The sequence below is a fragment of the Mobula birostris genome, chromosome 1 (assembly GCF_030028105.1).
Source record: "Mobula birostris isolate sMobBir1 chromosome 1, sMobBir1.hap1, whole genome shotgun sequence".
In the NCBI taxonomy this organism is placed as follows: domain Eukaryota; kingdom Metazoa; phylum Chordata; class Chondrichthyes; order Myliobatiformes; family Myliobatidae; genus Mobula; species Mobula birostris.
In genome coordinates, this window is record NC_092370.1 from 167,024,344 (window position 1) to 167,041,050 (window position 16,707).

Below are 16,707 nucleotides of genomic sequence, written 5' to 3' on the forward strand. Positions count from 1 at the left end.
TATCAAGGAGGACGTTCAGGAGCCTGAAGACACAGATTAATGTTTTGGGAACAGCTTCTTCCCCTTTGCTATCAGATTTCTGAACAGACAATTACCCCATCAAGACTATCTCACCATATTTTTTTCTTTCTCTGTACTACTTATTTAATGAATAATATATTTCATATTGAAATATAATTTTTATTATTATGTATTGCAATTTACTGCTACTGCACAACAACAAATTTCATCATATATATATCAGTGATATTAAGCCCGATTCCAAATCTGAAATCTACAGGCAGAAATGAGATGGCTGATCTCAAAAAAGCAGTTCCTTCAGGTCAAGGAAAGGAGGAGAAAAGTGATATACCAAAGCTGACATTTATATCAGGTCGTAGAATTACGTGTTATAGAATTCACGTGAATAGATATAGTTAAGGGAGAGATAAGCCACTATTTAAATGAACAATGAATAGAGGCAGGTGGGGGTGGAGACATGGTTAGGGAATGCCCTCTCACGTGGCTTTAATTGCTCATACTAACAGATGCCACTAATGATGGCCCTGTGGTTCAAAAGTCAGGCTCAAGTTTTCTAGTTATAAATGATTCATGTTTACTGGCTACAGGCAACTCTGCAGACAAAATCTGCATCCTGTGATCTCAGTCATACAGGGTAGAACATCATTCATGCACTGAATACCACTTGGTATTGCATTAATAGCATGTCATAAACAATTGGCCTTTTTACATCACAGGTCAGATGAGCATCTCAGAAAGATTAGAAAAGATATTGGTTAGGGTGGTGCATGAGGGTTCACAGGACATGAAAGGAAAAAACTAAACTCTGTAAGAGAACATTGAGTAGCAAATATATCAGCAGAGCCTTGACATTGACAGAACTCTGGATTATTACTGCAGCCACAAGAGAAATAAAAGAAAGAAAGATTAACAAGTGTAACATATGGCTAATGGTCATTGTCAGGAAGAGGGTTTTCATTTCATCATTCTGAAACATGAGAACTATTCCATGAAGATGCAGTATGTCACAACAGAAAGGGAGATTTAGGAGAACAGCTAAACAGTTAAATGTGAATATAAATTAAAATATAAATAAAAGCAAGATCTGGAAAAAGATAAAAGCAATCAAGAAAATGCAGAGAACATTAACTAATATAAAAGCAAAAATAACTGCATGAGAAGGAATGAAGCAAAATTGACAAATAGATGGCTGGGAAACAACTGTGATTAAAAACAACTCATTACTTTTGAGCAGAAGTAAAATCAAGAGAAAGGGAGTCATTTAATTTACCCACCATCATTCACTGGCTGTGCTGGGGAGGAGAAAGGAGAATGGAAATATGGAGCTCCTTTCTCAAGCAGTATGTCTACATACCCACAAAAGATATTTATATTATACTTAATGAAATAGTTTATTATGTTAAATCTTACTGAGCCCTTTGGGATTACTGGTCAACATACTAAATTTTAAATGGCTAATTGCAGACAGATACATTTCATACAGAAACAAGTGCACTGGACAGGAAGACAATTGATTTCAACAAAACTGAAAAAGTAGCCCAGGAGAAAAAAACAAATCAGAGGACTTAAAAAAAAAAAATGCCTTCATTTCCTTGAAGATCTTAATGGGACGATTGGCTTGTTCTTCATTTAGTGGAGTGGTGGATCTGATAGATAACAAGTGGATGAGCACTGGGCAGAAAAGAGGATGGGATAGGATACTGTCTGAATGAATGCAAAATAATTAACAAGAAAATTAACTGGCCAAAGCTGGATGTTGAAAGATGTTGGGTATATGCAAGCAGAGAGATTCACCAGATCAAGAACATTAATATACACCTGAACTATACAGAGCAGAAAATAATACTGATGGAGTACCGAGTTTTATAAATGAAATGAAATAGTCAATTTTTGTAAAAACCTCAGGCAAATGGTTGCACTTGGATGAAGAACTTGCAATTACTAGTTACATCACCTGGGGTAAGCAGTAATGTTACCTTGTAGTAAAAGCAAGAAAATGCCGAAAATATTCTGCTTTGACAAAGGGTTTCTGACCAAAATAGTGCCTGTTTCTCTTCTCACAGGTGCAGCCTGACATACTGAGTAGTTCCAGTATTTTATGCATCTGCAGTTTTATTTTTACTCTTCCGTTGCATCAATCAAGCAAGCTGCTGCAATTCAATGTCAACTACTTGATAACAGATTCAGAAATTCTCAGTGTTAAACAGTGATTATGCAACATTTGTACTTTTATTTATTCTTGGGTATTAGATTTTAGTTCTTAGGCTTCATTGTTTAAACCTAAAAGCCCTTGGGAAAGTGGTGGTAAGCCTTCTTCATTATATTTCTGACTTGTGTCTCCTAGATGGTGGAAAGGTCTTGCAGTGTACTGAGCAATGATATATTAGTGTATGATTATAGCCATAGGCAATTCATAACATTTGTAAATTACTGGGACAGGATTCTGAAGCTGGCAATACACATTTTTCTCTGCGTTTTCCTGTTTTCTCCATCAGAAATCCAATTTGACTAATAGGATTGTTTGTCATCAATGCATTGGTTCATTAAGCCAAGGAGGAGTATTGCTTTGGATTCAAAAAAAAAAAAAAAAGTGGTGGTTTCAGGGTAAAGTTGCTGTTTGGGAACAAGTCACACCAATTGGTAGGTTAATTGTTCATTGTAAATTGTACCTCAATAAATAAATTTCAGGTATTTGGCCCTTCTTGCCTCCTTTTAAATGACAAGTATCCCAAAACCAACGGCACTGTGATGAACAGCCCTCACAGAATGCATGCCCTCTCCATTAAAAAACGCAGGCAGCCCTCCAAAGGTATCAACAACCAATTTCCTGGGTGCCCATCTCTTCTTCTTTCACCATTAAAACAGCAAGTAAGTGCATCAGGTTCCCAATGGAAGCTGGTAACAGTTTTAACAAGTTTCACCTAACCCAGGGGTGGCCAACTTTTTACACTCCATGCGTCAATTTTTTCACGCACGTTCAGATGCGATTTTTTTCACGAACGAGTTCTAAATTAACATATTTTTACAAGAATTGAATGGGGGTACAAGAGTTGTATGGCGCATCTGAACTCAGGAGTGAAATATTGACGCATGGAACGTAAAAGATTGGCCACCCCTGACCTAACCCATTCCCACTGCTTCTGAAAGTTATAATTACCTCAAATACTCAGGTCACTCGTGCTGAATTCATCAATGACTACATGATATATCAGAGGAACAGGAGTCCTTTCCGTGAGCTGAGGGCCTATTAATATCTTCAGCTGCCCTCCATCTTACACACGTGTATGCTTTCTGATGACATGATTGATGGGGAGAATCCAGTCCATTCAGTAGCTCCTACCAATTGTCACACACCTGATCAACTTCTCATTCGTAAAAAAACAGTGCATTTTGATTCCCTGTTCCCAAACAGCTTATTACCATTTGCTTTCTCAGGCCACTTATGCTGTGACTGATAGTTGCCAATGACCATAGGGTCATGAAAACCAAATAAACTTCAGATGTTGAAATAGCTTAAACAGGGAAGATAGAAAATATAGAGAGGGGCCCTTTGAGCCCCTATTTGGGCACACTTCCAAAGTACTTACTTTTGGTGTCCAGCTGTGCTCGGTACTTGCCGAAGCCCTTGAGACGTACTTTTTCTCCCAGCAACTGGAGAAACTCTTCAAATGCAGGACCAGCCACTTCATTGTTGTACATCTCCTCCTCTGTGCTCTGTCCGGCTTTACAGTACATTACCCCCACTTTGTGCTGGAAACTAAGCTGTTGGATTAGAAAGGAGGTTATAATTTCATCATTTTGCATTGACCGTCTAAATGAATGATGAAGCATCAATCCACTGGCCACACTAGGCATCAAACAAATGGTATTGCAATGGTCTCTCAGATGGTATCTTTAACAATGATTTCTAATATGGAATAATCACTTATTTGAAAACAAACTTGACTTGTCCAGAGAGACAGGCAGCGCCGACTCTAGTCCATCTGTTTGTCTGATGCAGAGTTTCTGGGACAGCAGGACTGGAATCATCTGAAGGCCAAGGTCAGGAAAGGAGTGAAATTTCCCATCCTGAATGATATAATTAACCAGATGATTTTTGATAATTTTACAATCATTTATTTTAAAAAATGAATCAGTTTCAGTTCTATAAATGCAGAACAGGCTCAGAGCATTTATTTTCTTTTAATATATACGAGGACAGGCCAAGCACTTTCTTTAATTCTGGAGCCTCAGTTTTGGCAGGTTGTATTATGTAGGTTTAAAAAAATAGGCCTGATGATGAAAACATTTTCCCTATTGTCATAACAGTCACTTTTGATCAGAAAAAAAATGAAAACAATGGAACCACACAGATACAGACACAGGGATAAATTTAGAAGCTTGTGTGAAAGCCTTGCCAAGGCTTCAGGGTTGTAATTTGATTTTTTCAGTACTAAGTGCTAAAGAGCAATTGAATCTGGTGGGAAGTCTTTTTATTATTACAATTTTTTATGTCAGGATGGTTGCAGGAAAATAAGATGCATCAGGAACACAACATCAGCATCAAGATGGAGAGGGAGAACGTATATCTTTTATTACCAGTTGAATTTTGTGACATTTCTTTAAGCTACATAGTATTGAAACAGGCACTTAGGCCTGGTAAATCCATGCAGATTATCATGCACCCATTATAAACTAATCTAAGTTTACTTTGCACGCATGCCTATCAACTCCCTCCAGATTCTACCTCTCAGCCATATCGTTGGGGGCAGTTCACAGTGGCCAATTAGCCTACCAACCTACATTGCTTGGGATGTAGGAGGAAACCTAGGTGGGCACAGGGAGAATGTGCAGGGAGGACTGAAACCAAGGCACTGGCATTGTGAGGCAGCAGCACTACCAGTTGTACCACTGTGCCATCCTGGGCTCACTACTCCAGATGACAAGTTATGCCATAAGAGGACCAATCTGCACCAAACACTCACGACAAGGAAATAGATTGTGATTGAAATTGTTAAGGACACCATAAACTTCCTTAGGAACTTCAATGATGGGTAAACAACCAGAAGTTACAGAACAAAGCCATATACCAATAAAAAGCTACCAGCTGTCATTCTAACAGTTACAGATTTGAGACATTTCAGATTTGCCATATCCATACTGGAAACATCAAGCTTGATCCAATATCTTTGGATTCAAGTATGGCTTTGGAGTGGACTTTGGAAGGTGCAGTGGGTTGGAACTACCAGAGGACTCTACAAAGAGTTGGCACAAAACAAATGGGCTGAATGGCCTCCATTTTTACTGTATTGACTTTGATGACTATAGTGATTTTATTTTGACTGAAGAAGCAGAACAAAACAGAACAAGTAAGCAGTGGCATAAGCCCAGGGTTCCTATTCACTCATTGCACAAGTTGTTCTGGATTTTAGAAGTGAACTCAACCATTTTTAAAACATGGTGGAACTGAGTGGTCTTAACTCCAGTAAACATTTCGGAAATTAGAGAACTAACTGCATCAAACTGGAAAATATAACTGACCTCATGAGATCATTTGCAGTCCATAACCACATCCATGAGCAATGAATAACATGCAGATTGTAATATGTTACAATTAAATTAACTTAATAAGGGTTGTTTTAAAAATTAGTGGTGACAATTTATAAGTCTTAAACAAATTTTAAACTCAAAAGAGATGATACCTCAGTCATCTCATTAAAATCCAAGAGTGTCATTTCCTAAATGTTTTTCATTGAAGCTCCTGCGGCAAGGCAGCAACTGAACTAAACCCTCCAACCTCCCTTGTGAAAAATACAAAAATAAACATTTTATAGAAAGCAAGACTAAATGAAAAATACTCACTCCTTGCTCATCCAATTTCATGAGTTGGTCTGTAACTTTTGGAGTATTCAGGCCCAGTCTCAGACAATTAACACTGAGTTCTGGTACTGCAAATTCAAGTACTTCTTTCATGGGTATACCTCTAGCTGTGCCATGCTTGGCTGTTGAAGGAACTGCATCTTCTAACACAGAACCTCGTAAAGTAGTCAGCTGGAAAACATCAAACGAGATTTTATATTGCTGTCAACCCCTGTGCCTTCGATTATTTACTCAGAGAGTTACATTGGCTCAAGATTTGTGTTCAATTTTCAGTCTATGTTTTGCTGGGCAAACTCAGTGAACACCATACCACAGCAGTGAAAATAGGAAAATCAGCCAGGGTTCCCACTTCAGATCATTTCCAAATGTCTTGTTATAAATATCCATTCATGAACATTAGGTTACAACCTACCCTCATTTAGAGGCAAACCATCATGAAAAGACTGAAAGGTGCCCATTCCCAGAGGCAACATGAGCCAGGTAAGAAACCATGCTTTTAGCTATGAAAAATGATTTAATGATCTTGAATGCATGTATGCAAGGTTTTAAAACTTTCCTTTCGTAGACATTATTGGCCTCTGAATTGGAATCAAACTCTCTCAAGAATAGTCGAGATGAATTGAGAGTGTGGATATAAAGCAAACAAAATAGATAAAACAGAGGGAAGTTTGCTGTCCTATTTCAAAATGAATGAAATGCTTTTAGGATTTCTATTAATTAATATGAATATAAATGATAAACTCAACATAATGTTTTGCTAGAAATTGTACATGCAAAATTTTCAACATCATAGAGTTGGTAAAGATACTGCATAATCAGGTAAAATTGCAGATCGATTTCAGGCCAGAACCCTATTGGATAATGCCAGCACCAAACAATTTCAGTCTGGGATTTTTTAGCTACAGGTTCTACAGCACCAATGGGAATTCATCATGCAAATATTTCAGAAGTAAGATGTAAAATATGGAGAGGTTTAGTATCCAGTAGCTCTATTTCTAACTACTTTGATCACACCTGGAGTACACCAGATATAGTGCAGAAGTCCTAGCCACACATATATGTAGCTATGGTGCCTAACACTTCTGCACAATTCTGTATTTGTCAACTTGGAATGGAGAGTGAGAAGATTGTAAATCTGGCAGGAGCAAAGGATATCAAGAATGGCAAGGGTGGAGTGCTACAGGAGGGGTGCGGGTAGGGTTGCCAACTTTCTCACTCCCAAATAAGGGACAAAAGTAGCAGTCAAATGCGGGAAACTTGTGTTTACCCCGAGAAAGACTACCATGACCATGAAGCCTTGCACGGGGACCTGTGTGTGCATGTGTGACGTGCGCATACGTTTACATGCCGAATTTTTTCCTACAAATCGGTTTTGGCTTAATCTTCCCTATTCTGATACACTGTATATACATTATTTCTACTTTATATAGGCTGTGTATTTATCATATCATTCCTGCTTTTACTATATGTTAGTGTTATTTTAGGTTTTGTGTTATTGGTATGATTTGGTAGGTTATTTTTTGGGTCTGGGAAAGCTCAAAAATTTTTCTCATATAAATTAATGGCAATTGCTTCTGCACTTTACGCCATTTCGGCTTACGAACGGTTTCATAGGAACGCTCCACCTTAGTGGGGGAAATACGGGACAAGGGTTGTCCCGTATGGGACAAACCAATTTAGCCTAATATATGGAATGTCCCAGCTAATACAGGACAGTTGGCAACCCTAGGTGTGGGGCAGGTAGTAATAAAGAATGCCAGGGATGTGGGCTGGTGTGGGAGCAGACAAGCTCAACCCTGAGATACCAGGCAAGGTAATTTGATTCAAACAACTGGTTTATTAATCAACACACACAAAATGCTGTAGGAACTCAACAGGCTAAGCAGCATGGAAAAGAGTAAACAGATGATGTTTCTGGCCAAGACCCTTCACCAGTCCTGAAGGTCTCTCTGGTGCTTCCTGCTCCCTCGCCTCTTCCCAACCATGACTCCCCTCTCCCTGCCCCCTTCGATTTTCAGTCCACGATATCAGAATCAGTTTATCATCACTCATGTCATGATATGTTTTTGTTTGTGGGAAGAGTACAGTGCAATATATAAAACACTACAGTACTGTGCAAAAGTCTTAGACACTATATTTTATATATATACACACATGTGTGCCTTTTGACTTTTGCACAGTACTGTAGCTCTGCATTTAATGAGGGTCAGACTTCAATTGAAGACAGTTGAGAGAAGGTCAACTGGTTTGCTGAAGGCTTTGTTTTGTGGGGAGTAATTGTCTCTGCTTAATGGAGTTAAAAAGGATGAGCTGCAGTCTTACTGAAACATGAAAAGATTTATAGGGGACTTTACAGTTTCGGAATAAAGTGTTGCCAACTTGACATGGAGATATGAGGGAATTTTCTTCTTTAACAACTGAAAATAGCAGATTTTTTTAAAATTCAGGAAACTGTAGGACATTCAGTCATTGAATATACTGAAGCTATGGACAATCGATCAGATTATGGGAGGACAGGTAGGAAAATGGATCTGAGATTATCATCACATCAGCTGTAACCTTATTGAAAGTTGACATAGGGGTAAGGTGTTGCATGGCCTCTCTTACTAATGCAATACCCTGGTTTAAGACTACGCTTTATTTTATTAATACAGTTATGCTGTTGGATATTTTATTTTCTGCAGATTTTCTCAAAATGTAGTGTTTCTTTAATTACAATATATAATAGAGTATTTCATTTTGCTGTTTAAAATTAAAATACATTTGATTAAGTTAGGCTTATTAAATTAGCCAATAGGATTTGTCTTCTTAACATCCTTTTCTCCCCCCAGGCCTGGGCAAGGTTATATGGAAGACCAGCAGTTACCCATGCTGCAAGTCTCCCCTCTCCACGACACCAATATTGTCCAAGGGAAGGGCATTAGGACCCATGCAGCTTGGCACCAGTGTCGTCGCAGAGCAGTGTGTGATTAAATGCCTCGTTCAAGGACACAACATGTTCCCTTGGCTGGGGCTCGAACTCACGACTTTCAGGTTGCTAGTCCAATGCCTTAACAACTTGGCCACGTGTGTTTTATTTTTTTTATATATGTGTGTGTGTGTGTATATATATATAAATAAATAAAATAATAAATAAATAAATAAAATAACGGATGGGGTACAAGGGGGAGGAGGGGCATTAATGGAAGTTAGAGAAGTCAATGTTCATGCCATCAGGTTGGAGGCTACCCAGACGGAATATAAGGTGTTGTTACTCCAACCTGAGTGTGGCTTCATCTTGACAGTCGAGGAGGCAGTGGATAGACATATCAGAATGGGAAATGGGACGTGGAATTAAAATGTGTGGCCACTGGGAGATCCTGCTTTCTCTGGCAGACAGAGCATAGCTGTTCAGTGAAACGGTCTCCCAGTCTGCGCTGGGTCGCGTCAATATATAGAAGGCTGCATCGGGAGCAGCGGACGCAGCATATCACCCCAGCCGACTCACAGGTGAAGTGTTGCCTCACCTGGAAGGACTGTCTGGGGCCCTGAATGGTAGCGAGGGAGGAAGTGTAAGGGCATGTGTAGCACTTGTTCCGCTTACAAGGATAAGTGCCAGGAGGGAGATCACTGGGGAGGGAAAGATGTGCTTAGTGGAGAGATCCCACTGGAGGTGGCGGAAGTTACGGAGAATTATATGCTGGACCCAGAGGCTCGTGGGGTGGTAGGTGAGGACCAGGGGAACTCTATTCCTAGTGGGGTGGTGGGAGGATGGGAGAGAGCATACGTGCGTGAAATGGGAGAGATGCGTTTGAGAGCAGAGTTGATGGTGGAGGAAGGGAAGCCCCTTTCCTTAAAAAAGGAGGACACCACCTTCGTCCTGGAATGAAAAGCCTCATCCTGAGAGCAGATGCGGTGAAGATGGAGGAATTGCGAGGAGGGGATGGCATTTTTGCAAGAGACAGGGTGAGAAGAGGAATAGTCCAGATAGCTGTGAGAGTCCGTAGGGTTATAGTAGACATCAGTAGATAAGCTGTCTCCAGAGATAGAGACAGAAAGATCTAGAAAGGGGAGGGAGGTGTCAGAAATGGACCAGGTAAACTGTCTCTCTCACTATACTCCTTGCCCATCCTCTGGGCTTCAACCCTCCCCCTTTCTTTCTCCCTAGGCCTCCCGTCCCATGATCCTCTCATATCCCTTTTGCCAATCAACTGTCCAGCTCTTGGTTCCATCCCTCCCTCTCCCGTCTTCTCCTATCATTTTGGATCTCCCCCTCCCAAATCTCTTACTAGCTCTTCTTTCAGTTAGTCCTGACGAAGGCTCTCAGCCCGAATGTCGACTGTACCTCTTCCTAGAGATGCTGCCTGGCCTGCTGCTTTCCCCCTGCAACTTTTATGTGTGTTGCTTGAAACTCCAACATCTGCAGATTTCCTTGTGTTTGTGTTTTTAAAATATGGGGTCATTGTCTTTGGCAAAAAATATTGAAATGGGAGTATTTTTAAACTGTGAGAAATTGAAAGATTAGCATGGAAAGTAGTATTTAGTAATTAGTAAATACTAATTTTACTAATGAAGTAAAATTCATTACTTCATTTAGTAATGAAGTAATTACTAAATTGTAATTAGTAAACAATGAAGATGACAAATATCATGTTGCCTTTTATTGCAAAAGGATTTGAAAACTAAGCTAATAATGCCCTATTGCTATTAGAAAAGCCCCTAAGATTTGGAATGCAGTGCACAGGTCTGATCAGTCTAAAGGAGCTATACTTGCGATGGAAGGAGGCAACAATGGCTTGCCAGATTGAAAACGCAAAAGAATCTGCGGATGCTGGAAATCCAGAGCAACACATACAAAATTCTGGAGGAACCCCGTAGGTCAGGCAACACCTATGGAAATTAGTAAACAGTTGACGCTTCATGCAAGACCTTTCATCAGGACCCTGAAGATTAAATATTTGAATAGCAAATCTGAAATGGAAGCCGTCTTTCCTATGCATTTCTTATCGTGCAAGATTATTTCCAATGAACAGTCCAAACCAGTTCGCTGTTGTATCCTGAACTATGTAGGAACCCACACTGGAAGATAAATGTTGGCTCAGTTATTAAGGATTAACTTGTACTCTAGATTTGTTGCATCAGTTCATTTGAAAGCAATTGTGTGTTTTTTTGAAGATTCATTTTTTTTTTAAAAGAAAACTACAATTAAAATTCACTATTCAAAAGGTCTGTATCCAATGCTAACTCACAGTTTCTAAAATGTACCATAACACTGAAATACATTATTTTTCATTAGAGAAATGGGCTATGAAGCTATTAATGCTCTTGCAACTTCCTGAACAAGTGCAGACTAAAACTGATTGTGATGTGAGAAATTGGGCTTCATCTAAACCAGTGTTTGCTAAACTTGTTTTAAAAAGCACAATGCCCCCCTAAAGGACCTTCATACTTGCATCACCCCTCTTAGGCACAGCATACTTGCCAGCAACCCATTGTGTAAAACCATGTCTACCAAACGTTAACATGAGAAAAATGATTCTGCTTCAAATTTTTATTTGTCTTTAAACTTAGCTTACACAGTGCCTGTACACTATATGGCAGCTTCAATATTGATGTGGTCCTTGAACTTGATGGTTTTTTAGCAAGAGTTGAAATATCTGGTTCAAATTGTGACAGCAAAAGCCTCAAATCCCCATATGTAACAATGTTCAAGCGGTTTCTGTTTTTGAGTCTGGGGTTCACTGCACTCAAGCCTCTTTCAACAAGGTAGGAGGATGGAAATGCAATGATGAGCAGTTTGGCTCTTCTCCAAAGACTTGGAAACTTTGTATGACAATGTAGCCACATACTACTAAAGCTGACATTTTTGAAAAACATTTTTGCTTCTTCATCATTCTGAATTTTGATAAGTTCTTACAAGCTCTCTTCCTGTTCTTCCATTTTGCAAAGAAATGGGTTAATTACCCAGTCCGTAATTTCCAGATTGTTCAAACCCTTGAATCGATTCTTAAAATCCTTCTTCAGTGATGGCAGGTGTAAGCAGTACTCTTGCAAATCACTGTGTGTGAAAGAGAGTGCCATACTTTCCATGCAGGTAAGCTGTGAGAACATTCTTCTCCCAATCACAAACAAGAGAAAATCAGCAGATGATGGAAATCCGAGCAACACACACAAAATGCCAGAGGAACTCAGCAGGCCAGGCAGGAAAAGAGTATAATTGATGTTTCAGGCCAAAACCCTTCGGCAGGACCTAGTTTTATTCTCCCAATGTTTTGCTTATATATTTCCAATTTTCCTATGATAGTGGACACTGCACTTTTTGACTAGATTAAATCGAAAATCTCACCCTTCAGTTTCATATTTAGAATGCTCATTTTGTCATACAGATCAGCTTGGTATGGCACATCTCCATGTAGAAGTTTAATCTTATTTCTCAAGCTCTTGTCGACTTTGAACAAAAATTCAATCACCATGTCAAAAATTTCAAAGAAACATTTTAAGCAGCAGCCTTTTGACAGCCAATGCACTTCAGTGTGAAGAAACAAATGTTCAAATGTTTCATTGTTATCTTGGCATAACTGGCAAAATATTCTGCTATTTATTGGGTAAGCTTTAATTTTGTTGATAGCAAATATTACAAGAGTCATGCTTGAAAAATGCCACTGCTGAAGTTTTTGGCTGTGAGATGTTGACAATGAATTATACAATGGCTTGCAAATGGCTTGGAATTTCTTTTTTCATAAATGCTACTAAATCAGCATGGTGACCTGTCAGATATGATGCTCCATACGTTGCACAAAAAAATCATGTTCCTAATCAGAATACTTTTATCTTCAATATACATTTTGAGCTCATCATAGATTAATTCTCCATTAATATTTATTTTTAACTTTTTACAAAAGAATCTCTTCATAAAAACTTTTCCATTTTTGATAAACAATACATATGCCATTAGCAATGCCTTGAGGTCTCGTAAGTTGACTCATCCAGCTGTATCCCAAATTCTGTTTTTTGTAGCTCTGTGTATAGTTGATACTCAACATCTTCACTCATTTCGTCAATATGACAAGCAACAGAGTTATTACTCAGGGGAACTGAATTTAAAATACTGGTATCCATTTTGAGAACACTGGTGAGCACTTCTGATACATCAAGCATTATTAATCTTTCACTAATTGTATGAGATTTTCCACACTTTGCCATCTTTTTGGAAACATTATAAGAAGCAATGAGACCACTATCAACGTCATTTTTAGCTTTCTTGGCAAATGGTAAGTGTGCAGCGGTTTTCAAATGCTTCTTTCATCTTCTGGAACTGAGTAATACCATAAGTAGTCTTTTCGGGTGACTTTTATGGAAACATTCGTGCAATCTTGATAGTTTCATGGCTTGATTAGACAGTACAGTGTTACAAAAAAGACACATGGGGCATTGCTGATCTGACAGGGATGAAACAAAGCCATACTCCAGATACATAACATTGTATTGACACACTTTCTGTAGTTTCTCTTTCTTAGCTGGATTAGAAATTAAGGCTTCATCTCCTTAAGACTAACAGAGATTGTGCCATACGTATTTATCCATCATTAACAGGGCTAATCTAAAAAAAAATTAACATAAATAGGGAAGGTGACGACAGCAGCGAGTTGACATGGTCAGTCAGGTCTCATGCCTCAAGTTAGGGTGCTGCTTACCACACCCCCAAGAATCTTGAACACACCCTGGACCACTTCTGTTTTCCCTATGCCCCCTTACTGCCGTTATTGGGAATCACTGACTTAAAACCATTTACTTGTCAGTGAAATGTAGGCTGAAGATGACATCCTTCTGGTATTCAGTGTTTCTGGTATGAGTAATGAGAAGAAAACGGTCATCGAGTCTTTGGATGAGAATCTGAATATCATCGCTGTGATATTCAGCACTGCTGCCTGAGGGTACTGCACCACTGCATTACCTCACATTCCCCTCATTACAACCAATGATATGTTCATCAATTCTATCACGCTGGATCTAAAACAAGCAAAATATTGTTTAGTGTTTAGACTACAATCAGATTAATGCAACATATTTACTGAAATCCAAGTTGACCTTCACTTATATATGCATGGACAAAGGTAATCAACATGCAGTCACAAGAGGGTTACACATTTCAATGGTGATATAAACCACAAATATCTCATTAGATTCAAAATTGAGTAGTGAAGACATCAATATTAAGGGTATAATTAGCAACGATATTGTAGGACCCCCTCAAAAACTCCACTAAACATGCCAGTTTTCACATCGGACATGGGCATGTTTTCATTTTTCTCAAAACCAAAAAAAATATTAATGTTCTACCTGGATTGGTACTGAACAAATCTTTTCAAAGTTCAAGTACAAAGTAATTTTTTTAATCAAAGGACATACATGTCACAATATACAACCCTCAGATTCATTTTCTTGTGGGCATTCACTGTAAATACAAGAAATACAATAGAATCAGTGGAGACCCACTGGACAAGACAGACAAGCTGCTAATGGGCAAAAGACAACAAACTGTGCAAATAGAAAAAGAAAAAATAATAATAAATAAATAAGCAATAAATAAACACATATAGAAAAGCTGAGATGAACATTCCTTGAAAATGAATCTATAGATTGTGGGAACAGTTCAGTGATGGGGCAAGTGAAGTTATCCCTTTTGGTTCAAGAGCCTGATGGTTGAGATATAATAACTGTTCCTAAACCTGGTGGTGAGTCCTGAGCCTCCTGTATCTCTTCCTGATGGCAGCGTCTAGAAAATAGAATGCCTTGGATGGTGAGGTCCTTGATGATGGATGCTGCTTTCCAGCGACAGCACTCTGTGTAGATGTGTTCAATGGTGGGGAGGGCTTTAGTCATGATGGACTGGGGCATATCCACTACTTTCTGCAGGATTTTCTGTTCAAGGGCATTGGTGTTTCCATTATTAGGCTGTGATACACCCAGTCAATATACTCTCCAATGCAGATCTATAGAGGTTTGTCAAACTTTTAGAAGTTTGTCAAATTTTTAGATGTTATGCCAAATTGTTGCAAACTCATAAGTAGACGTGCCACCGTGCTTTCTTCATAATTGTATTTACACGCTGGGTCCAGGACAGATCCTCTGAAATGATAACACAGAGGAATTTAAAGTTGCTGACCATCTCCACCTCTGATTCCCTGATGAGGACTGGCCATGGACCTTTGGTTTTCTCCTCCTGAAGTCAATAATCAGCTCCTTGATCTTGCTGACACTGAGTGAGAAGTTGCTGTTGAAGTACCACTCAGCTAGATTTTTAATCTCCCTCCTATATGCTGATTTATCATCACCTATGATAAGGTCTATGATACTGCAGTATAGTAAATATGGCACTGGAGTTGTGTTTAGCCTCAGATTCATAAGTATAATGCAAGTACAGCATGGGGCAAAGCTCACAGCCTTGTGTGGCACCTGTGGTAATGAAGATTGTGGAAGAGATGTTGTTGCCAATCCAAAATGACTTGGCTCTGCAAGTGAGGAAATTGAGGATCCAGTTGCACAAGGAGGTATCGAAGCTCTTGGAGCATATTGATTAGCTTTGAGGGGATGGTAGTACTGAATGCCGAGCTGCAGTCAATGAAGAGCATCCTGATGTATGGAACCTTGTAATCCAGAAGTTACAGAGTTGAGTGAAGAGCCAATGAAATGGCATATGCTCTGGACCTATTGTGATGGTAGGCAAATTGTTGTGAGGACACACTTGTCTATAACCATTTTTATAAAGTCTGTGATAACCGTGGTATATTCATTCAGATCCTCTGATGAGTTCTTGAACAGGACCCACTACACTGACACAAAGCAACCCCATCGCTGCTCCGCAGCCTCCTGCGACCACCACTTTGTTGATGTCCTTATCACTGGAGTTTTGCTCTTTAGTCTCTGCCTGTATGCAGGTAGCAGGAGGACAGCCAAATGATGAGTCTGGCACATATTTAATCAAAAGTAATTAGTACTGCTGCTCAGGCATGTTCAGTGGTGTGCTGAAGGATACATTTGTCTCATCTGTCCTAACTGCATCCGTGACCGCAATTAAAAGTAGACGCAAGACCTTGAATGTGCTATTAAATACTTATGTGTTAAAAATATTCAGAAGAAATATTTTAGTAAAAAATTGACAACTTCAGATAACTCAAATTTCAGCACTTTTCAATTACATCACAATTTTTCACACCATGCAAGATGGTCATTGTTCATGATTTTATACGTAAAACTGGAAATCATCTTCACAGCAAGAGCAAATTATAAACAGGAACAGCAATTTATCACAGTGGAATACAGGCACAATTTTTCATATACACTATATGCAAGGCAATTTGCTAATCAAAAAACTGCAAATTCTCATAAAAAGTCCCGGGGCAGTGAAAATACAGCTTGTATGTGGACAATAAATTACTGGCTGCAGAAAAATTACTTTCCAAGTAAAAAATGTTATTAGTTTAATGGAAATAAATCAGAAATGGTTTTCAATCACAATTGCCTGTTTTGGTGTAAGTGGCTTGAGCCTAAAAAGTTCTGCTAACTGAGATCAACACTGAACCAATAGAGAATTTTGATTTTATTTTTGGCCTCATTTCACAGAATTTTAGAAGGTAATAATTGATGAGATCTCACTTTTTCGCAACAGTAAGGCCTTTTAGAATGGGAAACATGGTGTTCTTTAGCTAAATTGCTATCTAAATTCTAATGGTAGAAAAGGAGACATCGGTACATTTAGTGTCATGATTCAGTCTTCTTTTGTTTCAGTGTTTTCTTTATAATTATAAGTGAATGAGAGCAAATAACTGCATAATATAGAGTCAATGG

The 16,707-nt window shown here is 38.8% G+C and overlaps 1 protein-coding gene across 21 annotated transcripts in view; it reads right to left on the reverse strand.

Annotated features, from left to right (window-relative positions):
- sipa1l1 (signal-induced proliferation-associated 1 like 1) overlaps positions 1–16,707 on the reverse strand; it is a 432,358-nt gene that overhangs the window by 128,554 nt on the left and 287,097 nt on the right. For all 21 annotated transcript variants that reach the window (XM_072265599.1, XM_072265573.1, XM_072265549.1 and 18 more), the window contains 2 exons: positions 5,863–6,051; positions 3,609–3,783 (listed from right to left, as the gene is read on the reverse strand). In XM_072265599.1, the coding sequence (XP_072121700.1) occupies positions 3,609–3,783; positions 5,863–6,051 (364 nt within the window). The remainder of the gene's footprint in view (positions 1–3,608; positions 3,784–5,862; positions 6,052–16,707) is intronic.